The 25,765-nt window shown below is 39.2% G+C and overlaps 2 protein-coding genes and 1 non-coding gene across 5 annotated transcripts in view; 1 reads left to right on the top strand and 2 right to left on the bottom strand.

The window, feature by feature from the left end:
- Positions 1-1,422: 1,422 nt before the first annotated feature.
- LOC143672633 (trafficking protein particle complex subunit 2-like) lies at positions 1,423-11,279 on the bottom strand. 3 transcript variants are annotated; one of them, XM_077147231.1, is made up of 5 exons: positions 11,151-11,279; positions 6,541-6,652; positions 4,253-4,396; positions 3,762-3,848; positions 1,423-2,553 (listed from the first exon to the last, which is right to left on the bottom strand). In XM_077147231.1, the coding sequence occupies exons 2-5, from the start codon at positions 6,631-6,633 to the stop codon at positions 2,455-2,457; spliced, it is 423 nt and encodes a 140-aa protein (XP_077003346.1). In that variant the 5' UTR covers positions 6,634-6,652; positions 11,151-11,279; the 3' UTR covers positions 1,423-2,454. The 3 variants fall into 3 exon arrangements, with proteins under 3 accessions (XP_077003346.1, XP_077003348.1, XP_077003347.1); XM_077147233.1 differs by lacking the exon at positions 11,151-11,279 and adding an exon at positions 10,849-11,007; XM_077147232.1 differs by lacking the exon at positions 11,151-11,279 and adding an exon at positions 10,749-10,860.
- The window catches only part of LOC143672631 (centriole and centriolar satellite protein OFD1-like), a 38,651-nt gene continuing 23,809 nt past the window's right edge, over positions 10,924-25,765 (top strand). Inside the window, 6 exon segments of the mRNA XM_077147230.1 lie at positions 10,924-11,538; positions 11,713-11,811; positions 15,861-16,061; positions 18,287-18,355; positions 18,442-18,472; positions 24,190-24,297. Of these exon segments, the coding sequence (XP_077003345.1) occupies positions 11,530-11,538; positions 11,713-11,811; positions 15,861-16,061; positions 18,287-18,355; positions 18,442-18,472; positions 24,190-24,297 (517 nt within the window). The 5' untranslated portion in view covers positions 10,924-11,529.
- Positions 20,253-20,357, bottom strand: LOC143672652 (U6 spliceosomal RNA). The gene has a single exon (XR_013169934.1). It is a non-coding gene; the product is annotated as a U6 spliceosomal RNA (small nuclear RNA).

The following is a 25,765-nucleotide window of genomic DNA, read 5'->3' as shown; positions in this document are numbered from 1 at the left end:
CCATCCTGTGCCTTCCGCGTAAGAAAGAGCCTCAGTGGAAAGTAAGCTGCCTTCCCTCTGAAGAACCAACAAAATAAATCCCCTTTTATTAAAAGCCAATCCGTCTCTGGTGTGTTGCATTCTGGCAGCTAGCAAACTAGAACAGAGTTGGTGCTGGACAGTGGGGTGCTGCTGCGGTTTGCAAATGCCGGATCTGTTGGAACTGTGTTTTGGATGGCTAAGGGGAAGACTTTGGAGGCACTGTGAAGAGACCGATGGAGAAGTCCTGGAGGGCTTGAAGAGACTGTTGGTGTAAATGGAACCACTGCCAATCTTGGCAAAGGAGGACACAAAAGGGAAAAATTGGAGTTTGCAGAGTAAGAACCATGGAAGCTCGGGTCTGAAGCCAAGAAACCTCAGCCAGGAGAGTGGACCCACCCATATACATGGAGAGGGTGAGTTTACCCTGAAGGGTGAGGATGAATCTCCCCTCTCATCGCAGTGGAAGAGTTGTGCAGCCTCGGGCCTTGGAAAAGGCATAGCACGCTCCTTGGGGGACTGGGAGAGCCCTGGCTGCCACCATGTGGAGGGGTTGAGTGTGTGCCCCAGAAATGGCAGAGAGCCCAGGGGTGGCCCTGAGGCCTGGAGAGAGTGGAGCCCAGCGGTGGTCTCCTCGATGTTCCCCGAGGTTGATTTGGAAAGAGGCCGGCCACTGCATAGGCCCTTGGAAGGGGTGGGACTGCCACTTCCTATAGCTGAAGGATGAATGACTTTCAGACTTTGAAATCCCACGGCGCTTGCCCTGCAGGTTTTACATCTGTGTTTCTTCCAATTTCTCCCAATGGAAATGAAAATCTGTATCCTGTGAATATCCTCCTTTGCTTATTGGCACCGGACTTGTTTTGAGATTCACAGGTCCACAGCAAGAGAATTTTTTACATCTGTGTAAGGTGATGCTTGAAGTTGCCAAGCTGACAAGGGGTGGACATGTGTTAGTTAGATTCAGTTGTCAACTTGGCCAGGTGAGCATATCTAGTTCTGCTGCTGTGGACACAAACCAATGGTACGTGAATCTCATCTGTTGCTAATTACATCTGCAGTCCGCTAGGGGGGCGTGTCTGCTGCAATGAGTGATGTTTTACTTAATTGGCTGGTGCTTAAATGAGAGAACGCAATATAGCACAGCCTAGCAGCTCAGCATTCCTCATCTCAGCACTAGCAGCTCAGCCCAGGCCTTTGGAGATGCAGAAAGAAGTTACCCCGGGAAAGTTGTTGGAACCCAGGGGCCTGGTGAGAAGGCCAGCAAAGACCATCTTGTGCCTTCCACGTAAGAAAGAACCTCAGTGGAAAGTAAGTTGCCTTTCCTCTGAAGAACCAACAAAATAAATCCCCTTTTATTAAAAGCCAATCCATCTCTGGTGTGTTGCATTCTGGCAGCTAGCAAACTAGAACAAAATCTTTATTTAAGAAATCAAATAAACAGACAGGCTAAAAAAATTATGGTCACAACTTCATACAAGAATCTAAGAATTACTTGTTCAAGTTATTCAGAATGGAACAAAATTTTTCAAATGCTCATGATTCGCATAGAATATATCGCATTACTCACGGGTCTGTGGACAGTTACTATTTTACAGTAAGATCTCATACTTACTACAATACAAAAGAGACCACCCCCACCTTTTTCCAACATATAGCTTAAAAAGCTACAGTGTATAATGCTAATGCAATCGAACTTTTTTATTACAATTCTAAAATAGCCTTGTAACTAGGACAGATAGCACTTAATCCTCACTTTATATCTTAGGAAAAGGAAATAAAATATGAGAGAAGCCACACACTTCATTGTGGCCATCTGGTCTGGTCTTTCATTGTTTCCAGCCTCCCATATTACAAACGTAGATATAGGATTTTCAAGTGACCACAGAATTCCTATCCCTGTTCTCTGACAGAGACAGACATGTGACATTTAGCACCACAAAACCTTTTTCCTTCGGCTTCTTAGGTGGTGCTATGCATGTTGCCTATTACTTTTATAACAACATCCCTAAATGTATAAGTAAATCAATGTGTGCATACTATCAATTTCATTCCTTGCTGCAGAAGCTTTTAGTTTGAAATCTGTCAACCAAATCTTAATTATGACATTTGTTTTGCATGGGTACATCCAGATAAAGCTATCCGAATAAGCTATCTTAATTTTCAACTTCTAAAATAAAAATATTTCAAGATCCTGACAAAGAGCTTATAATAAATAACACTGTTCACAAGCAAACAGTGATCTATTGATAAGAGACAAGAAAATGGATGTACTTTTTTTTTTTAATATAAAAGGAACTTCATTAGGTTCAGATAAACTGAGACTACAACATATACGTTTCCCAGGTTATTTAATCAAGTTACTTACAATGTACTCATTTCTGAGTACACCCTATTGTATGAAGTGACACTGTATATTTCAGAATTTTTCAGCCTTCAGCTTAATAGGTATTTCTTCCCCAGAAACTGAACTTTCCTGTCAAATGCGCTTGATCGAATAGGAGAGTTGGGTTCATAGAAGGGATTCATTGCAAACTAGAAAAGAAAGAGCTATTAGTGTGCTTGTCAAAGTAAAGCGGCTGACAAATCACAGGCATTCAGAAGAACATTATTTTGAAGTTTAAAGGAAAAGAAATCATCAAAGACACTCACAACAAAAGTCTAAAGATCACATTTTAAAAAATACTAAACACCTCATACGGGAAATGTTTGTTTGGGTGTTCTGATTTTGAGAAACACCTAGGGGAAAACTAATGGGAGGATGAGAAGGGATTGATTACATATTCATCATATATACACAAATGACTCTGTAAGGTCATTTCAGCTATGTAAAAAGAGAAACAAATCTGCCCTGTTCTTCAGAACCAACAAAAATGATGCCACACAATCATTTTCAAGTTAGCCTTTTGTAGTAGTTTTTTAAAACACAGGATTTTAAGGCTCTCCATTACCACAAGGCTAAATAAATGATCGGTTTCTCAGATAAAGTAATAAGTGTTTCATATCAAGTGAGAGAAGACTACTAATGGGAAAAGGAGTTACTGATTTTACACCTCAATCACTTGATATTGTCCCTCTTTCAAGGAGGTTAAATATGCTGAAGAGATTAACATTTTCAGTCTATCTCTGGCTAGGAATATTAATTGTTAAAATGATATAAGTTCTGATTACAAGAAATCATGTTCAAAGACAAACCCATTTAAATTATTAGCATACTGTTGTCAGCATTGCAGTTTAACTACTGACACCCTAGTGCTACCATTATTTTTTTTTTAATTAAATATTGAGAAATGCTGATTTGGCACCATTTCCTTTACATGATTATAAGAATCACTTCCTGCCAGTCTATATTCATTACATTGCAACTTGTTTATAAAACAGATGAAGAACATCTGAGATTAAAATTTATAGAGCACTTTCATTTACACTGCTTCTTAGCCTCTCTTAAGATTTCCATAATAAAATCAATAATATGCACTAAAAGGGGAAGAATGAAACAATTTACCTTTAGAATCATTTAAAAATAATGAACAGGACTTGTTTTCCTAAATACATATTATTAACCTGACAACGAAGACTTCCCTGTTGAGGGAGTTACTAGAGACAGCTCTGCTCATGGGGAAAGGCTAGTCTGAGACAAAAAATGTTAAGGATAAGGGGGTTACTTCAACAGACCAGTTCCCTGTCAAAGTAAGAATTTCCTTTTGTAATTAGACTTAAAAAAAGGATAGGACATACCATACCTTTATATACAAATCATAAACTTCAGTAAAGAAATTCTTTATTCCATTTTCTTGCCTGATGTTATGACGCATGATAAATCTCATATGTGAAATAATTAAGGTGTACTCTTTCTTAGAAAGGAAAACTGAAAAGCAATCAGCTGATGCACTATTCTTCAAATGGAACATATTTTGTGATGATAAAAGTTGAACATGTAACTAGGTTTATTATAAAGAACATTTTTTAAATTTAGAAAATGAAGTAAAAGCACCCTTCAAATGATTCAGATCAACCTGAGTTACATATACGAGACATGGCTTTAAAATGATTTGTTAAACAAAATGTCTTGCGTTTTCTTTTTCAGCTAAAGATAAAAGTACCACAAATGGAAATTTTGACATTCTTTACTGACTTTTTTCATCCAGACCCAGAGCCTGGCATCTCTGTTCCATCTTCTAGTTTTTTAACCCACCATTTTGTTACACATATTTCTTTAAAAGGTAAGGATATGGCCTGCGGTAACAAATGCTGAAACAAACCACTCGTTGAATTTGTCCACCATTTTCAAGTACATTTTGTTGGACAGCCACATGTTCTCATCCACGAGGTCGAGGGCAGCATGTGCTATGAACTGGTTCAGATGGCTGTGATCGTCCTAGATTACAAGGTGAGCAGCGACAGATTAATGTTTCCCAACCGCACCTAAAGGCCTGCACTGCCCACGGTTTCTTTTGTACGTTTCTATAGATGGTTTTCTTGTGGGGAACAAATGTCTTCTGCTGTTACTTCATTTATTATTGTAATTTTGCTTACAAAAGATCTCTTGTTTTCATGTAAATTCTTTTTAAATTTGTCATTTAAAACTCAACAAAAAGAACAGAAACACAGTCAATTCATCAATGAAACATGGCTAGGAAACTAAATAGAAAATATTCTTTTACTATTGCAAGAAGAAAGGCACCCAAATTCGGTAATCATTTTAGCATGTGAAAAATAATATGTTAAAAAATTAAAAGTAGACTCTATTGAGCAGCTCGCATCTTATTCGAGGAGAAAGACATCAAATGATACCTATGTGGATCTGGATAAATGCCAGCAGTTTGTGCATGCTGGACCTAAGCAGGCGGGGCAGAGGGCTAAAGAGCAGAGGTGCCCTGTGTCAGGGCCTCACGGCACAGGCAGGGCTGCCCAGGCTGAGGCATGGGGAAGCAGCAGCCACACCTGAGGAGGGGGCAGTTGTACCGGGTTGGCCCCTTTCACATGAATGGAGCTCTTAGGGTTGGAGACTTGGGAGAACAGAAGGCCATGAGCAGCCACCCATGTCACATGTGTCCACAGCAGGAGAGCATCCTGTCAGAGGTGGGAGTGTCCTTCCTACGATGGATATCTAACTGAAACAGAAGGTGGGAAAATCTCTCCAGGATGGGGAGAGGAAAGTCCCAACCTCAAATCCACTCTCGCTCCTGCACAATTCTCTCTTCCCAATGCATGTTTCAAAGTCCACCTCCTTGTTGAGGAGGTTGTTCTTGTGACTGGGCTGGACGAAGGCTGCAGGCTGCCCTGCAGCCCCAGGCACAGTTAAAGCAGGCTTACTTCAATCACATTGTCATGATGAAGCTAATCTAATAGTTAGAGAAGTGGATGCATACTGTGTCTGGCTCACAGCAGCATTTTCTATTTCCATATACTGATCAACTGTGAGAGAGAGGAAGAAAACTCAAGAAAGGCTTTAAGAAGGTGAGTGGGTAGTGGGAGAAAGAATTAAAGATCAGGTTTGGCAACAAATATTTCTACAGACACTGCTTTGCCCACGGGCAACCAAGTGTGTAGAAACTATACAGAAGGGGTCCCATCGGAGCAACTATGGCTGCAGAGACACCTCCAGAGTTTTAAACAGCAGTTCTCTCAGATGAATGTGAGAAAATAATGGAGCAACTACACCTGGCAGATAACATTTTACACGTGTATCTTTCAGAATTTAGAGGAAAGACCCGAATATTTGCAGAGGATTGTGCACTGATAACTATGTATTACGATTAATTTAAAGCCCAAATTCCTGTCACCAAGGCTATTAAAACCAACTTGGGGAGATTAGGAGACACACAGAATGACTTTTCAGCAATTTGCTAGTACTAGTACAAAAAACATGGAAGGGACCAGCTATTCCCATTTCAAGACTCTATGCGCTGCATTTACTCTGAAAGGCAGTATGTTCTTGAGCCAAACTTGACAAGAAAGTTGGGGGGGTACGACCTCTAGCACCGACTGTTTTCAACCCAGACTGCTACAAAAGTTCCGAACACTCTATGCAGCAGAAGCCACGTCAGCAGGAGGCCCGGTACACAAGATTGTCTTAACCCCTGGTTTAGGTTGCTTGCAGTATATCCTGATGAAAAATCTGATTCACTGGAACAGAAGGGGCTTTCTTTGCATTTCAAGGAAGCACTGGCTGGTCTTCCAGGCCCACCACCAGGTGGACTGTCTACCTGTGCTTCACAAGCAGCATTTCATAGTGGGTGACCCGGTGAACTGAGTATCAGGGAGGAAGAGACCAAGAGCATCATGTTAGCATGTGTTCAATAAAGGCAGGCTGAGTCAAAGGCCAAATAAACACCTCAAAGAGCATGCCCTGGCTGCCCTCTATCAGCCTGTGGGGCTCCCGCAGTAAGCTACTTCTGATTGTGGTAGATTCCAGTGAACTCATCTGGCCAGGTCTGTTCCAATTTCAAAATTGCATTATACCATATCATTACAACAGCATAAAAATACAAAGGGAATTTTTTAAGTTTCCATACATACTTTGGATTCTGCTTTTCCAGCTGGCAAAAACTCCATTTCGAAAACTGGATGATCATGATGGCCAACAATGACAAAATAGAAGCTTCCAGACATTGTCTTCAACAAATGGCTCCTAATTAAACGAAGTGAAAAAATATATACATTTTAAACACTCAATACTGAAGACCAAAAACAGTTAGGAACCTTCAGTATAAGGGGCCCTGTGTGCCTGGTGGTGTAAGGTGGGTGAAATTTGGACTAGACCAGTCAGCAGTAGCAGTAACTCCATGAAAGATTCATAAAGGGTAGCCAGCTAGCTAAGCTGAGTACAGAGTGGCAAAAAGGCAAAGGAAATAATTTTCTTCTTTGAGACAACTGTGAGGAGATCCTCTGAGGATGCTAAATGCAACTTTAACTCCCATCATGTAAGCAAAAAAGAGAGATACTGCATCCTTTATCGGCAGACTTTGTGCTGTGTTTTTCTTGTTCCTACCTGAAGTACCTATTCTACAAATAGAAGTTTCAGCAAATGGGAGCACTTGCGATGTATATGATGTAGTTCCTCATACACCAAAGTTTAAGAAAGGAAGAAAAATTTTTGTATTACACAAAAGAAGAAATATAACTCAAGAAGGAAGACATTCTGAGGCATTAATATGTCTTGAGGCTAGTGTAAACAGGTTGGCTGAAGAAATGAAACTAACAGAAAGTGGGGGAAATAATCTGCGATTATGCGGCTTCTGCCATGGATAGCTGACAACCTGGATGGGTAGAATTACAAATGTATGTATTTTTAGCACAGGGGCTTTGGAGCTAAAGTTAAGTTCAAGTCTAGCTCTGCTACTTGCTAGCAAGGTGACCACAGGTAAGTTCCTTAATCTCCCAATATCTGTTTCCTCACCTGTAAAACAGGATAGAACTGTATTTATCTTACAGTGTCCTTATGATGACTGCATTAGCTAATGCACATAAAGTTCCCGACAGCATCTGGCTCATAATAAATGTTCAATAAATGCCATGCGAATATAGCATGGGCGAGCATATACACAGTGGATATAGTGACTAGTAATTCCTCAATGTGGGACAGAAATCTAACTGAGATTTTCCTATTGTACACATCTCAGGAGTACTGGAGAGCCCAAGACTCATAAAGCCTCACTGGTCACTACAATTGTTCATAAAGAACATGCCATAAAATCAGAAGAAATGTGAAATGTATTTCCTAACAGATGAAACACTGTACGTGAAATCAGGGCACAGCTGACACTTTTAACTGGAATTAGAAGGCTATGACTTTGAAGAAAAAGACAGATATGAGACCCTTTTGACAAGGTAAAGTAGGATTTAAAATGTCACAGTTGGGCATGATACAGGCTCAGGTCAAATCTGGCCTCCTCCACATTGTGGCTGCTTTTGTACTATCACAGCAGAATTGAGCAGCTATAACAGAGACCATTTGGCCCTTTACAGAAACAATTTGCCAATCTGTTTTAGGAGAAAGACTAGAAAGGCCCATAATAAAACTGGATAACAAGAAGGAATGACACAAAAGTTATGAATAGCTAGAATTGGTAGTTCTCAAGAAAAAGTGGAGGGAAGACGGGTGGAAACTTGAAATTTCAACAACGATGCCATTAGCTATTGCTGGAATAGGTTTCACAGCTATAGTTCAGCAAGGGAAGGGCTGATTTTCTTCAGCAAAAACGTTTTAGAAGCAGCAGCAGAAAAAAAAAAAAAAACTATATATGGAAGACACTGGTAGTCTTTGTTCATGTGGTCACCAGCATGAATAGGAGAAGCTGCTGAAGTAGTTAAGGTACTTAGGGAGATAGCTTCCATTACAAGGGACTGGACCTGTTGGCTAACTGGAGAGGAGCCATGACTCTTGCTTATGGTGAAACAGCCACTGTCCCCAGAGGACTTGGGCTTCTTTTGAGAGGCAGGCAATTGAAGGAAATCAGCTTGGTGATACAAGGAGAGGTCTGACAAGATGAAACTTAAAGAGACTATGCATGTGATATTGCAAAAAATGCAAATATGTGGACAGATCTGTGAGGACAGTATCTGAGCTGAAATGTGTGAAACATGTTAACGAGAACAAAAAAGCCTTTATAGGCTACAATTAGTAAAAAGTACGGAAGGAAAGGTCTACTGCTTTAGTACTCGGTATACACTCAAATAACAGAGATGTACAACTGTGCAATTTCAATTTTCTCTGTCAAAGAGAATGATTTTCAAACAGCAAGTGTAGAAGAAACAAGGTTAAGCAGGCTATGAACCTTAAGATATTAAGAAAATATTTAGACATTTCAATAAGTCTGAGTCTTCCAGTCACTGCAAATTATTTATCTTGGATTAACAAATGTGATGTATTAACTACTATGTGCTGGTATGTGTGTATGTGTGTGTGTTGGGGGAGAGGATTCAGGCTGGAGAGTGTGCTGGAGATGACACAAGAGAAACTGAAGATACTTAGGATACTAAACGGGGAAAAAAGACTTTTTTTGGTGAGTGGAGGTATATATAGCACTATACAATTTCTAAACATGATACACTGTCTAATGGAAAAGGGATTTGCCTAGGGATGGCAAATGTGTTTCCTCTTAGGAGCTAATTCTAATCGATTGGTAGACTTCCAGGAGCCAGTGCTAGGAAAGATTTTGAGACTAGGTGCTATAGGTGGGAAAGATTGGTGTGATCAATTATTAATGTCTGCCATGGGTTTGGGAGGGGGCAGTGTCAACAAGAGTGCCAAGTATTTCCTCTCTCTGGACTGGACAGACTTAATCCAAACTGCCCCATGGGCCAAGCCTACAACTGATGATGTGACATTTCAAGCAAAGGACACTGGTACAGTGCAACTTAAAACTTTAACAATTAAAGAACCATCAGACTTCCTGAGGAGATGGTTAACCCTGCCCATCTCCCCCCATCACCAAAGTGAGTGAGGGGAGGCTGGAAGACCACCAATAACAGGGGAAGAGTGGGAAGAGGAACACAATCAACTCAGAAGTCCCCAACAACTCTGAAGACTTTGGAGCTGCAGGCAAAAGCAAGAGAAAAGTCACAGACTCCATTTCCAAAGCCATCCACTTTTAGAGCAAACCTCTTACATCTCTACAAGGGATCTTCCAGAAACCTGCTTGTGCTCCTGCCAGCAGTAGTTTCAGTTGTTCCAATGGCCTGGGGCTGCAGCACTGAACTGGTGTGGCAGAGAACATGTTTCCTGCAGTGATGAGCAGCAGTATGGAATAATTTCTGTATTTCTCTGATGGGAAAATTCCCTACCAAAGTTATAAACAAGATGTCGAGCTCCTAAGTGAGGTTATGCTAGTTTTGTAGAATATTTCATATTCATTTCATTTCTATTCAACTTTGGGACCAAAGACAATGTGGGTCAGTGGGCACAGAAGCTTTTTATTTTGTAACTGGACAAGTGATTCTACTTTTCAACACATTGACAACATACTATCATCTTTTTAGAACTGTTTTCATCAATTCACTGTTCTCTTCCAAAGCTGTAATGCTTCTCATCAACAGGATCCTGTACTGGAATTCAGAACCTCCTCCCACTTCACTCTATATTTCTTTTCTCAACTTTATTCTTCCACCTGTGCTAGAGCTGACAGGTCCACTTATTTTTTCTCCCAAACTACTCTGACTTGTCCAGTCCACAGCTAGTGTTCTTTTTTTCTGTCATCACGCCTGGAATGCTTTCCCTGATTTCATGTGTACAGACCTCACCCACTCTCCAAAGTCCAATCAAAGTCCCTCCTCTTGGATAATTATTTCCCCACACCAATCTGCAGCACTCTCCACCTCCTAGGAAATCCTGTCACTGCATGGCCAGGGGTCAAAACTCATCTCTGTGCTGTGCGCAAAGGAGACACTGATCGATTTTGTCTTCGCAGAAGTTAGATACCTTATATCCACAGCACTCCGGAGTTGGGCCCGAGAAGGCTCTGGATTTTTCTGACTTTGTTCATTTCTCCCCTTCCTGCAATGCTCTCCGTTTTGCCCACCATCCAAGTCCTACCTGACAAAGTCACACTTTCACTCTAGAGATGGCCCTGATCACTTCCATGTTCAACCACCTCTCCTTTCTCTAAGCTCTTCACCCAGAAAACATCTTGGTTCTTATCCAGTTTGCTGGCTGTAGTATTTTCATGCTGCTCGTGAGCCTGGTTCCTTTTCTAATCAGATGTAAGCATCTCGGGCACCGGGCTCACCTTTACCTTCCCCAGAGCACACACAACGGCGGGTACTCGACACACACGGGGGGGGGTGGGGTGGTACGGGCATCTAGTGAGATGCTGCTATGCATCCTACCACGCACGGACACCTCCGACAACAAAGGACTTTCGGGTCCCAACTGTCAACAGTGCTGCGGCAGCGAAACCCCGGGTAAGCTGAAGGAGCCAGTGAAGGGAGAAGACGCCCAGTCCCCGTGCTTAAGGACGTCTGCAGGCTGAACCTGCCCGGAAGTCGGGGCGGGTTCGCCGGCTGAATTGTGACGGGGTCAGCCGGCCGGGGCATTAGGGAGGGACAAGGCCACCACCTGCCACAGGCGGGGCCCGGGACGGCCTCCAGAGCCCCGGAGCGCCCGCCCCGCCACTCGCTCCATCCCTTACCTTAGGCGGGAGGTAAACAACCGGTAAGCCGAGTAGGTCGCCGCTGACGAGCCCCGCACTCCGCAGCTTCACCAGGGTTTCTCGCGAGACTCTACTGCTGCCCTCTCGCGAGATGTGGGTGAAGGGCAGGACTCCCGCATGCGCCGTAGCGCTCGAGAGAGAGCGGCTGTGTAAGGCGGGTGGCTAGGAGGGATGGTTATAGGTGGTGGCTTCCACCCCTTCTGCCTCCTGTCCTGGGACGACGCGGAGAAGAGAAGTCGCGTATCCTGCCCGAGTCCTTAGTTCGGAGTGCGGGCTGAAGGGTTCAGCTCTGTCTTCCTTCCCGTCCCGGTAGGACCAAGGCCGGACCGCGGGACCCTCCAGGGGAAGCTCACACCTGATGGCTCAGGTAGCTACCTAGGGCCCTCCTCGGAGACCAGGCGGAAATGAAGTCTCTTGTTTACGTTCGTTAAAGCCCTTTCCCAGCTGCGCCTCTTCTAGCTACCCTGGAGGCCGCCGGTCCAGTTTAGAAATTCACGTCCCTCCTCCCGCCAGGTAACCCCTAACGCCTTTTCTGTTTCAGTGCAACATGCCCCCCAAGTCTGACGTTTTGCGTCAAGATGAGCTGCGCAAAAGGCTGTACCAGACGTTTAAGGATCGGGGTATACTGGACACGCTCAAGGTATTAGATTTAGGTGTATCTGTTTCATAATTTTTGTATTAGATTTAGGTGCATCTATTTCATAATTTTTGTGAGCGTGTAAACCTGTAACCACAGGGAGTCGTCCTTTAAATTCGTCCGGGCCTTGCGTTCTAAATACAGTACGATATATAAATTGCATTGGTGAATTACATTTTTGTGTTCCTGTATAACTCTATCCTGGAATAATAAAGCCTCTTGAAGATGGTTTGAAGAGATGGAGTCTTTAAAAGAGCAATTCAAATAATAGAGTTATTGAACCAACATTAAGATAGAAGGGGGTTTAGAAAATGAATTTAGAATAGCATTTAGAAAATGAACGTGTTGTAGCAAGGTAGACTTGCTTCGTAAATCTGACTTATGGGTTGCTGAATTAATGTGTTTTTGTGATACTCACTTTTGGATGAAGAAGGATACTGACACCATATAGAAAACACTGAGTGTGCTGCTAAACTGTAGAAAGAATAGTTTGAGAGGTGAGAAATTCTTCATTAAAATATATTAAAAGATACGACTGATTTGGGCAGCAAATGTCTAACTGGTACCCTTTGTATTTGGATTAACAGCAAAGAGTAGGATTGCTTCAAAAGTGTCTTTATTACGATATACACTTCAAAACTGTACATTTAAAATAGGAAATAAAAGTACACTTGACCCGTCCCCTGCAAAAATCATTTTTACAACAACAGCAACATGTTTCAGGGTTTAATGTGGGTTACAGTTCCGCAATTTTAGGTTTTTTGCTTCTAACTGCTCTGAGATACTGGAGACTAAAAGAGATAATCAGTTTAATGATTCATCATGCATATTCATTTGTTAAATCCTGTCTTCACTGTGTAAGTCCACTGTTACCTTTGCTCTTTCCATCCCTCCCTTTGGGGTGTTTGGCTATAGCAATTCTACATTTTTGATATTGGAACGGTCTCTCACTACTCTGGGGTAGGAAGATGGACCTATCTGGTATTCTGGAGAGGCTGGGCCGTCTAGGTTTCAGAATTTAACTGGCTGTTTATTTTGGGTCGGCCTAATCTGTTAATTTTTGAGAATTAAAGACCTACAAGTTTCCCAACCCCCATTCTTGCATGCAACTATTTTATTTATTTTGAATAGATTTTTCTCTTTGCGTTGGCTACTGGAAAGCCCCAAGCCTGTTTTGCCATTCATTCTAGCAAGTTCTGACTGGCATGCTTTTTGCACTTTTAAAGACGGGAATTCATATATGCTATCATCTCATTTTTCCCTACTCTAATTTTCCTTTCACCTTTTGTATATCGTTCATTTATATTTCATCTTATTTCACTACTTGTTTCGAAGAAACTAAATTCCTTAGTAATTAAGTTGAATCTGAATATATGCTTTCTTCAGTATGCTACAATTCTAATTAAGCCACCTGTAAATTTTACTCATGGAAGATGCTGTAGTTGTGAATTTTTTTATTGTTTCGATTACTGAATTAGATGAGAGCATTGGTATTCTGTTCAGTATAAATGTCTTTTTTTTTCAGTTATTTTTTTAAGTGATGTATATTAAATATTACATACCATGTAATCATCCAAAGTGTACAGTCAGTTGTTCGCTATATCATCATATAGCTGTGCAGTTACCATCGCAGTCAAATCGCATTCACATTTTTTTTCTTTTTTGTGAAAAATAAAATATATACCAAAAAAACAGATTTCAAAACGCGTTGCAACAATGAATTGTAGAACAGATTTCAGAATTTGGTATGGGTTACAGTTCCACAATTTTAGGTTTTTTACTGTAGCTACTCTAAGAGACTGGAGACTAAAAGAAATATCAGTATAGTGATTCAGCATTCAAACTCATTTCTTAAACCCTACCTTCTCTGTGTAACTGCAATATCACGTTCGCTTGTTCTCTTCCTCTTCAGGTGTATTAGAGCTGTGCCCATTCTAACTTTTTCATGTTGGAAGGGGTTGTCAATAATATGAGGTGGGGATTGGAACTAGTTGATATTCTGGGGAGGCTGGAAAAAGCCCTCTGAGTTTTAGGACTTATCTGGTCTGGGGACCCATTTGAAGGTTGTAGGTTTCTGTAAAGTTACCCTAGTGCATGGAACCTTTGTAGAAGCTTTTGTAATGCCCTAGGTGTTCTTTAGGATTGGCAGGAGTGGTTTTGCTTAGGGTGTGGCAAGTTACGATAGGTAGCAGTGTCTAACTGAAGTTTGAATAAGAGTGACCTCTAGAGTGGCCTCTCAACTCTATTTGAACTCTCTCAGCCACTGATATCTCATTTGCTACATTTCTTTTGCCCCTTTTGGTCAGAATGGCATTGTCGTTCCTGTGGTGCCAGGGCCAGGCTCATTCCTGGGAGTGATCTCCCACACTGCCAGAGAGACTTTTACCCCTAGATGTCGTGTCCCACCTAGGAGGGAGGGCAGTGGTTTCACATGCAGATTTAGGCTTAGAGAGAGAGAGAGAATGAGAGAGAGAGAGAGAGGTCAAATCTGAGTAACAAAGACAGGTCCTCCAGAAGTAAAACTTAGGCATACCTATAGGTAGCTAAGTTTCTCTATTACTTACATAATCATCCCAAGAGCAAGCCCCAAGACCAAGGGCTTGGTCTATTGATTTGGGTGTCCCTAATGTTTGAACACAGTATCAGGGCTTTCCCTGGTGTTAAAGTTTTACAGTTCTATAATTTTTATTCCCGTCCGTCAAGGGACTTTGTCAATAAATTTAATTATCTGCCTAATATACTCTGGGATGTATCCGGGCATTACATTAAACTATACAGGATTAAAGGTTCTTATTTTTCTGTGCTGCCTGTGTTTGGACTGTTTAAATGATCTGTCCGTCCAGGTTTTAGTTAGTTTATGTGCTACAGAAAATTTAGGTTCTAGACAAAACAAACCTTTTTTCCTTTGATCTCAAAGAGTAGATGAGATTCTAAAATATGAGATGGCTTTTTCCTTACCTCTGAATTCTGAATTACCTTAATCCTAACCCGATCAGCTTCATTAGTCAGTGGGATCTTTTAGCCACCTCCATTCATTGGGCATCATGTATAACGTCCAAGGTCAACAGTCCATCAACACTCAATTTTAGGTAATTTCATTGTTCCCAAGAGTAAAATAACCAATAAACACACTCTCACCGATAGAAAATCTAAACCTCCCCTTAAATTTTGTTCCCCCCCGCCCCCCAGGTATGAATGTCTTTTAGTACAGGATTTTAGATGTACAAGTTGTCCTATTGGTATTTGTAACATTCCAATTTCCACTTAAAGAATAATGGAAAGAGGTATAGTGAACAGCATCTGTGCTATTATTAGAAACTCAGTAGATGTTATTTACTGGTAAACCCCATAAATTTGCAACATACTTTTAAGTTCAGCCCAATTGTGAGCTTCCAAATTATATGCAGAATAGATCGAAACGAATATCCAAAAGGCTGATTAACTTAGGGGATTTTTAAAAAACTCAAATGAAAAATAGCAGTAATGTATGTTTTTAACCTTGAGATGTCTACTCTGAGCCTTAATTTTCTCATTTATAAAATGTGGAAGAAATAATTGTTATTTCCCATTGTTTTGAGATATAAATATGATATGTGAAAGTAAATCTTAATGGGCCTTTTTTGGACTTACTAATTTTTCTCTTGAGTGTGTTATTTCCCTTTTGGGGACCCAATTTTATTTTGTGCGGAATGTCCGTTAACCTGGTTTGACCCAGTATTATTTTCATGAACTCCAATAATCTACAGAGAGGTGGAGTGACAGTAATTTCTCTTATACTTGATCTCCTGATCATAAACTGATGAAATGAATATGTGGGAAAGTGCGGTCGGAGTCTTCAAGGATTCTGGTTAACCACCAGTACACTTGGAAGCTTGTGAAAGGAAGCTTCTTCCTGAATCCACTGAGCTGCTTGTCTCATGTTAAGACAAACAGTGCAGGGAAAATTGCTGACTTGGCCATGGATCTAGGACCATTCTGGAAACAAAAGTTTCTAATTCACATGATAGTGCTATGTGCCTCCAGTAAAATGTTTTCTTGTGTTTTTGAGCTAGACCCAACTCAGAAACCAGCTGATTCATCAATTGATGCACCCTGTTGTGAGCAGACAGCTGCAGCCACAGTCCACTCCAGTGGAAGGGAGTGGCGTCTTAATTGGTGCTTCCAGCTATCTGGTGGCAGATCATTTGCAAAGATGTGGCTACGAATATTCGCTTTCTGTTTTCTTTCCAGAAAGCAGTTTGGCAAAAGAAGAGGTAAAGACTTTCCCTTTCTGTTTTTGCATTTTCACAGTTTCTTCCTCTGATAATTGTAACGTCCTGTATCATAGCTAAGTGCTCCTTGACTAGCTAGATCCATTTTTGAGTTTGAATTCACATCATACCTGGTACATGATATATTTGGTACATACAGTATGTGTTTGGTACATAATACAATAAATAAATAAACAAATACAAAAATTTGATTATTGTTATTGATTCCTTATTATCTCAGTCTTTTGTCAAATAGTGCCATATAGAATCACTAAATGTTTCAGCATTAGAATTGCTTGTACTTTGCATATAGTCTGAGAAGAACCATAACCGCCATTTGTCTTGAATGTTTGCTGGGCGCCGGGCACGATGCAATAAGACACACGACATCTGTCACCTGTTATTTCAGGTTTGGAGCAACACTCTCCAGAGTGGAAATGATTTGCCCAAGATCATAATACTTGTACGCAGCGGAGCAGGGCAGTTAATCTAGATGCCTGCTTGATCATTTTACTGTGCCATGGTCTCTTCAGCTATTTCTGTCTTCTTGGTATTGCATAAGTAACGTGAGAGTGAGTCTGTGCTGTTCTCAGATGCTTTAGGTCGATGTCTCATATGTTTTCTGTTTTACCATTTTCTCATTATTTTAACTTTATTTCTCAACTACTGCTGTCGAACATATTAGTAACACTTTATTATTTTAAAGGCAGATACAGCAATTTACCCCTACATTTTTACTTTTTATTTTGTCCATAATTGTCCAAAAGTTCTTTAACGACAAAATGTTTGTTCATCAACATTAGGCATTCTTTTTTGGCTCACCAATCTCTTAAGATTCCAGTGACATTTCATAGTTTTGCTTATTGTATGAGTAATAGTCAGTTATATAATTATTATGGCAGTAATTAATCCAGCTCACACGCTTGAAAGTTTCTACTCATACAAAATGCCATGCATGGTATTTTCTTTATAGAAAAGCCATTTGAAAACAAATTATGTTAGTGTCCTCAGGACAGATCCAGTTAGTGATGCACACTGTAATAGAAATAATGTATTCAGAATAGCTATCTAAGATGTCTGGTCAAAAATATTTTAGGTAATACTTTTTTCATTAATAGTATGAAGACAGTAGAAATTGGTAATTTATAAGAACAGTTAAAATTTAGTTTAGTTTTAAATAAGTGTTTCAAAAAATTCATTGTAGTTGAAAGAGCTTAGAATTCACTCCTATATTCATTGGTTCATCAAATATCTGAATGTCATCTTTAAAGCATTAACCATTTCTGTCATTTCTCTTGGGCATATCATTTTTTAAAAAATTTTTTTGTTGTGTAGGGTGATATATACAAAGCAAAGAAATAAAAAAGCAATTGTTCTCAAAGCATTCTTGAACAAGTGGTTACAGGACAGATCCTGGAGTCTGTCATGGGCTACCACACCATCATCTTGTATTTTTCTTTCTAGCTGCTCCAGAATATAAGGAGGTAGAGGGCTTAATACTTTTTTGGCATCAGAATGGACTTTTTTTTCCTTCTTTTTTTGTGGACAATATCATGTATACAGAAAAGCTGTAAATGTCAAAGCACAACACCACAATTAATTGTAGAACATATTTTAGACTTTGATATGGGTTACGATTTCACAATTTTAGGTTTTTACTTCCAGCTCCTCTAAAATACTAGAGACTAAAAGAAATAACAGTTTAATGATTTAATATTCATATTCATTTGTTAAGTCCTATCTTCTCTGTATGATTCCACCATCACTTTTGATCTTTCCATACCTCTCTTTGGGATTGTTTAGGCTATGGCCATTCTAACTTTTTGATATTGGTAGGGTCTGTCCCTAATATGGTGTAGGGAAATTGAACTATCTGATGTTCTGGAGAGGCTGGGCTAGGTTTCGGGACTTATCTGTACCAGGGACCCATCTGGAGGTTGTAGGTTTCTGGAAAGTTATTAGGCAAATCATTTTTGTGGAGTATTTGGAGATTTATTCTGTGATCCAGAAAACTATTTTATCCTTTTCACTTCTATGTGTTTATTATCATTTATTTAGCAGTATAAGAAAGAGCTTCTATTTTAAATTATTAGCAAAATTAAAATATTATTATTTATTTACTCCAAAGCACGATTGCTAATCTCAAATTCAGAAATATAACCCTAATTTATCTTTTAAACATCCATGTAAAATAAATCTATTTAATTAATCCTTTTGCTTTTTTTCAGATGTTTACTATGCAAGAGCTATTACAGCTCATTAAAGTTAACCCCCAATCCAGTCTCTACAGATCACTGGTAAGATTGTTCAATTTTTATGACTTGCTTTTGTTGGATAATCATAACTGAATATTTGAATAAAGTTACTTTTTTTTTTTTAACAGCTTTCACGATTTGAGAAAGAAAACCAAAAAGGTAGGAGGAGCCTTCATTTTGTAGAGAGTAGCAACATTTTTGTCATATACTTTTTCCAATAAAAATATGGAACTAATAATTTTTAGGAGGAGAGTAGGGAATTTAATTTGAACTAAATCATTTGATTTTTTCCCCTTAATGTTACTACCTTACCTTAGTTCATTCTTCTGTTGTTCTGACAAATGTAGATCATTCCCTCCCAATTTCCATCTTTTTAATAATTCTTAGAAAATAAAATAAAAAACTAAACATGGTGTCACAAACCTTAAAAACAGGCTAGAAGATAATTGTCTTAAAGTCTGACTGGCAGTGAGGGAAATGCTACATACATAGCTTGATTTCAGTAAGAAATCTGACAAGATTTCTCCTAATATTCTTGCAAGTAGAATTAAGGAATTGGGAGTAGATTATATGCAGTTTTGACTGTTCTTTGAAACAGAATTGTTTTGAGTACAGCAATATCAGCCTCTTGACGGGTCCTTAATATACTAGAAACACTGGCATTTGGAATGAGGGGTATAATTTCCTGTCAGCCCACCCTTAGGAGATTGTGCTGAATAGTGGAACCCGAACGTTCAGGACCTGTATTGGGATAAGAAGGAAATAAAGGAAACAGGATTGCGAGGAGTGAATTTTAGCATAAAGATTTAGTGAAATTTAACATAGTGAATTTAGTGTGGAAGAAGAAATGGGGAACAGTACTGAAAAATGTTGCACCGTTATGGAAAGTTCTGTAGACATTGAAAGGACAAGTATTCTCATATAAGTAATTCAGAGAATAAAGAGCACTGCGTATTAAAATAAAAAATTATAGGAAGATAAAAATACTCACTGTTGGAACAATTACACAAAGTTATTAAGAATGTATAGGCCAAGTAGCTTCATATTTGTGTTAGTTAGGGTTCTCTAGAGAAACAGAATCGACAGGAAATATTTGTAAGTATAAAATTTAAAAAAGTGTCTCAAGTAACCGTGGAAAAGTAGAGTCCCAAATCTGTAGGTTAGGCTGTGAAGCTGACGATTCTGATGGAGGGTCTGGATGAACTCCACAAGAGAGACTCCCCATCCGAAGCAGAAAGAAAGCCTGTCTCTTCTGAATCCTCCTTAAAAGGCTTCCAGTGATTAGATTAAGCATCATTTATTAAAGAAGACACTCCTCTTGGCTGATTACAAATGGAATCAGCTGTGGAGGTAGCTGACATGGTCATGATTTAAGTATATGAATGTCCTCATGGCAAAAACAGGCCAGCAGTTGTACAAGACAAACAGGTACCACCACCTACCTGGCCAAGTTGACAAAGGAACCTGACCATACCAGTATTCAAGGTATCTTGTCAACAGACAAGTAGAACATATGAAATAAAAATAGATAATAGGGGGAACAAATGTTAAAATAAATTTAGTTTGAAATGCTAGTGATCAGTGAAAGGGAAGGGTAAGGGGTATTATATATATGAATTTTTTTTTCTGTTTTCGTTTTATTTGTTTTTCTGAATAGATGCAAATTTTCCAAGAAATGATCATGATGATGAATATGCAACTGTGCGATGATATTGTGAATTACTGATTATGTATGTAGAGCGGAATGATCAAAATAGGAATGTTCGCTTTCTTCATGTGTTTTTTGGTATTTAAAAAAATATTCTAGGTATCCCACTCAAGTACAATTTATAGAGTGTTGATTGTGTTATACTGCTTTAATAGTATATATATATATATATATTATCTATGTTTGCATATAATTCAGTATTATTCATTTTAATTTTTTTCCTTTTTTTTTTAGCATCTGGAATGCTTCACAAATTTGCATGTCATCATTGTGCAGGGGCCATGCTCTTCTCTTTTAATGCTACAATTTTAGTATATGTGCTGCTGAAGCAAGCACTAATTTTAATTTTTAAGTGTGTAATCAGGCCTGATAAATTGCCTTAATTTTGGCTTTGATAATAAGCTTTCATTTAATCCATACCTACCATGGGTGCCAAATCCTGGTTTAAACTTGAGATGGGCTTTATCACCTGAACACAGCTGATAACTTGCCTTTAACGCTTAGTTATTCTTTTTATCTCTTTAAATAATCTGTCACATTGTGTAATAATACTTTCACATTAGTGTATTACTGGATGTTATTTGTAGCTAACATTGCTGCCATACCCACTAGGGCATTTATGCCTTTATAACAAATTCAGCAAACCTTTGAGTACCTACTCTTTGCCAGCCAGTTGTCTGCAACTTAATTGCAGGTCCCTCAAGAGTAATGTTATCAGAGGATAAGTAAACTAAGTCAGAAGATATTGGGACGGCCTGCAAAATAAATCATCCATGTCAAAGTTCAATATAGTAAATGATCCTATGTACTATAGTCTGAAGCAGAGCTAACATAACTTTTTGTGATGCTGGAAATGTCTAGACCTGTCCTGTGCTGTGTATTGTGGTAGCCACTAGCCACATATGACTGCACCTGAAACATGGCTTAGTGTGACTGAAGAACTGAATCTTTAATGTAGTTTAATTTAAATTTAAACAGCCACACATATAATGGCTACCACTTTAGATAGCATGGGTCTAAGGGATATAATTTTATCTGTAGCTTAGCTATTCTTTCAGACGGAAATTTAATTCTTGGAGGGATATTAAGAACTCATCATGTACTTACTAAATACCAGATAAGTATTTGTTATTCTTAAAAACGGTTTCTACTTTTACCCACTCTTTTTAAATGCTTGTGGTTCCAAAAGACTTCTGGCTTAAGAGTCCTTATCTGTTTCATCCAGCATCCCGTTAAAATTTCTGAACAGGCAGTCTAATGCCAGAATTTGGATAGAACGCTTCACTAACAACAAAACAGCTATTGTTATAAAATGATTTTTAAAATTGGCTTCTAACAAAGATTGAGACAATAAAAAAATAGGAAGATATTTCAGACTTAACTGCTGTCTCTTCCCTGACTCTTTTGAGACCTGTAAACTTATCTTGCTATGCCTCTACTCTGGGTCTGCTGATCTGTTGAAGTGTCATAATGCTTTCCCCTGGATTCCACTCACGTATTCTTCCCACCCCTACTATTTTAGGAATAAATAATGCCCAGAAAATCACTGGGCAGAAAATTTGTAGGAGGGCCCACTGACACTGGTTCTTCGCTTTCTGGAAGTTGAAGTTCTTCCCTGTGATTGGCAGAATACTAGGCTCATAGATCAACAGGACAGAATAGAGTACCCAGAAGCAGGTCCACACCAACACAGTCAATGGATTCCCCCGACTACCATACACAATTGATTTTTGACAGAGGAGCAAAGGCATTTCACTGGAGAAAGGACTGTCTTTTCAACAAATGGTTCTGGAAAAATTGGACATTTATGTGCATGAGAAATGAAGTGAGATACAGATCTTATGCAAAAACCAATTCAAAATGGACCATAGAGAAACTTATTCTTGCAAAGGATAAGCTAAGCCTACTTATGATCACCCACAGAGAGCCTCTTTTGTTGCTCAGATGTAGCTTCTCTCTAAGCCAACTCACCAGGTGAACTCACTGCCTTCCCTCCCTGTGTGGGACCTGTCTCCCTGGCAACATGGGACAGAAATCCTGGAGTAGAAATCCTGGGATGGGCTTCGACCAAGGGATTGAGAAAACCTTTTGACAACCAAAACAGGGAGGAGAGAAATGAGACAAAATAAAGTTTCAGTGGCAGAGAGATTTCTAACAGTTAAGAGGTTATCCTGAAGATTATTCTTATGCGTTATGTAGCTATCCCTTTTTAATTTATGGTGTATCAGAAGGGCTGGAGGGAACTACCTGAAATTGTTGAGCTATGTTCCAGTAGCCTTGATTTTGAAAATAATTGTATAATGATAGAGCTTTTGCAAAGTGACTGTGTGACTGTGAAAACCTTGTGTCTGATGCTTCTTTTATCCAGGGTGTGATAGTTAGGTTCAGGTGTCTTCTTGGCCAGGTGAAGGTGTCTAGTTCTGTTGCTGTGGACATGAGCCAATGGTATGTGAACCTCATCTGTTGCTCATTACATCTGTAGTCGGCTAGGAGGCACGCCTGCTGCAGTGAATGATGTTTGATTTAACTGGCTGGCACTTAAATGAGAGAGCTCGACATAGCACAGCTCAGGCAACTCAGCATACCTCATCTTAGCACTCGCAGCTCAGCCCAGGCCTTTGGAGATGCAGAAAGAAATCACTCCGGGGAAAGTTGTTGGAACCCAGAGGCCTGGAGAGGAGGCTAGCAAAAATCACCCTGTGCCTTCCCGCGTAAAAACAACCTCAGTTGAAAGGTAGCTGCCTTTCCTCTGAAAAACTAATGAAATAAATCCCCTTTTATTAAAAGCCAGTCCATCTCTGGTTGCATTCCAGCAGCTAGCAAACCAGAACACAGGGTATGGGCAGATGAGTAAAAAAATATGAATAAAAAAGCAAATAAAAATAAATAAATAATATGGGTAAAAAATGAATAATAGGGGGATAAGAGGTAAAATAAATTGGATAGATTGAAATACTAGTGGTCAGCGAGAGGGAAGGAATGAGGAATATGGGATGTGTTCTAGTTTGTTTTAGGAAACTAAAAACTTCTAAAATAATTTGTACTCAGTTGTGGGTTTTTTTTTTTTATTATATATGTTTCAAACTATTCAGAAGAGTATAAGGTGAAAATACAAATTTCTGTCCATTTTCTATCTCACTCTCCACTGATAACCATCCTCAGCAATTTCTTGTTTATCCTTCCTGAAGCTTGTTTCTGAATGTAAAAGCCTGCTAGGTATATGTAATTAAAGCACACACTTAAGTGGGATACTTATTGTAGATAGTGTTTTTTAAAAAATATTTTTATTGAGAAATCTTTGCACACGTGCAGTCTATACAGAGTGTATGATCAATGGCTCACAATGTCATCACATGGTCTAACAGTGTGCTGCAACCTGCTTTTTAAAATCCATTGATTTGTTTTTCTGTAGCTCTGTATTATATTACTTATCTTTAAAGGATGTATCTAATTAACCCCCTATTCATGGAGACTTAGTTGTTTTATTGTTTGTTTGTTGCCATTAGATGCAGTGCTGCAAGGTATGCACCTTTGTGCCCTTGCGAAGGTCCAGCTGCAGAAATTCATAGAAGTGGAATTACCAGGTTAAAGGGCATGTTCATTGTGAATATGTCTGACACAGTTTCCCCCTCAAGTGAATGAGGGTGCCCATTTCCCCACTCATTTGCCAACACTTGGTATTATCAAAGTTTTAATGTTTACATTCTGACAGGGAAAATGTAATCTCTCCGCTGTAATGTTAATTTGCATCTGTTTATGATGTGTTCGTATCAGATTGATATTTAAAATTTGCTTTCTGCAAGCTGCTCTTCCTTGTCTTTTTCCATTTTTCTATTTTCTTGCTGATTTGCAAGAGCTCTTTGATACCAAGCAAATTAGTCCTCTGTCTCCATATTGTTGCATTTATTTTTTCCAATATGTCATTTGTGTTTTGACTGATCGTATTTCATGCTATGTGTATAAGCTTTTCATTTTTTTGTAGGTTAATAAAATGAAAAGCTTCTAGGTTTTGTTTCATACTTAGACCTTGCCTCAGAAATTAGTCTTAGAAAAAAGATACATAATGTAAGAACGAATAATATTATCAAGCCAAGATTATATAGCCGCAACTGTTAATGAATGCATGAAAAAAATCCTGAAACAAAATGGTATCTGTTGTGTTTTTTAGGTTTTCTCATTCGGTTTTTAAAAGAGTTGACAGAATATTATCAGACTAAAGAGAACTGTGATATGGAAACTCAGACAAGTTCGACTTTTCCTAGCAGAGACTCTCTTGGTAAATACAGCTTTCCGTCGTAATATCTGCTGTTCTGTTTTCTTTTTGAATGAAGGAAATTGATTTTATGTGATTGATCCTTGAACTGGAGGGATGCAACCTGTAGGTGTGTAAGGTAAGGGAAGTCATTTCCTCTAGAATCATATTGCTGAAAAGGACCAGGAATTGGTCTCCACTGCTGCTTCCTATCCTTTTGAATGCTAGGGCTCAATTTTCCCAATCACAAAGGGAATTGAAAAAGGTTCGCATTGTTGTGTTTAACTGCTTTTAACTGGTATCTTCTACCTCATGTCTAGTCTAAATTTATTTTACAACCACTAAATTAGAAAATCATAGAGTGTTTGCAATGGAAAGAACTGGAGAAGTCATTGATCCATCACTTCATTTTTTTTCTATTGTATGGTTATATTTATAGTAAATAGTGAGAATAGGCAAATCCATAGAAACAGAAAGTAGACGAGTGATTACCAGGAAATGGGGCGAGATGGGAATTGGGAAGTGTTTCTTTTGGTGATGGTGGATAAAGTTCTGGAAATGGTAATGATTGTTGCATAACATATTGAAAACACTGAAAGTCATTGAATTATACACTCTAAAATGCTTAAAAGGAATTTTATATTATGCTATCACTTCATTTTTTTAAACTTTTTTTTGTGTGTGTGAAGTGTTATACAAAGCAATAAATTTTGAAGTATGTTTCTCCCAATCTGTAGGGTATTTGGGCTATGTCCATTCTGACTTTTCCATGTTGAAAAGAGGTGTCAACAATATAGGGTGGTGGATGGAATTAATTATGTTCTGGAGAGACTGGACCCTCTGGGCTTCAGGATTTATCTGGCCTGAACCATCTGGAGATTACAGGTTTCTAGAAAGTAAACTTAGTTTGTGAAACTTTTGTAGAATCTCAGATAGAGCCCTGGGTGTTCTACAGGATTAACAGGAATGATATTGGTAGGGGTTTGGCAAACCATAGCAATTAGCAGTATCTAGCTGAAGCTTATGTAAGAGTAGCCTCCAGAAAAGCCTTCCAATGCTATATGAACTCTCTAAGCCATCAATTCCTTATTTTGTTACATTTCTTTTCTCCCTTACAGTCTGGAAGGCGTTGTCTATTTCGCAGAGCCAGGGCCCGGCTCATTCCTGGGAGTCATGTCCCATCTTGCCAGGGAGACTTAACACTCTTAGGTGCCATGTCCCACATAGGGGGAGGAATAATGATTTTCCTTGCAGAGTTGGGTTGAGAGAGAGAGAGAGAGAGAGAGAGAGAGAGGCCACATCTGCATAACAAAAGAGGTTTTTTTGGAAGTAACTCTTAGGCATAATTATAATTAGGCTTAGCTTTTCCATTACAGAAATAAGTTTCATAAGAGCAAGCTTCTTGGCCTATTAACTTTGGAATCCCTAACATTTGAGAGAGTATCAGGAGTTTCCCACGTGGGAAAACAATAATTCCATATTTTTTTCTCCT

The sequence above is a fragment of the Tamandua tetradactyla genome, chromosome Y (assembly GCF_023851605.1).
Source record: "Tamandua tetradactyla isolate mTamTet1 chromosome Y, mTamTet1.pri, whole genome shotgun sequence".
In the NCBI taxonomy this organism is placed as follows: Eukaryota; Metazoa; Chordata; class Mammalia; order Pilosa; family Myrmecophagidae; genus Tamandua; species Tamandua tetradactyla.
The sequence above is the reverse complement of the archived record's forward strand: the minus strand, read 5'-3'. Positions and strand labels throughout refer to the sequence as shown.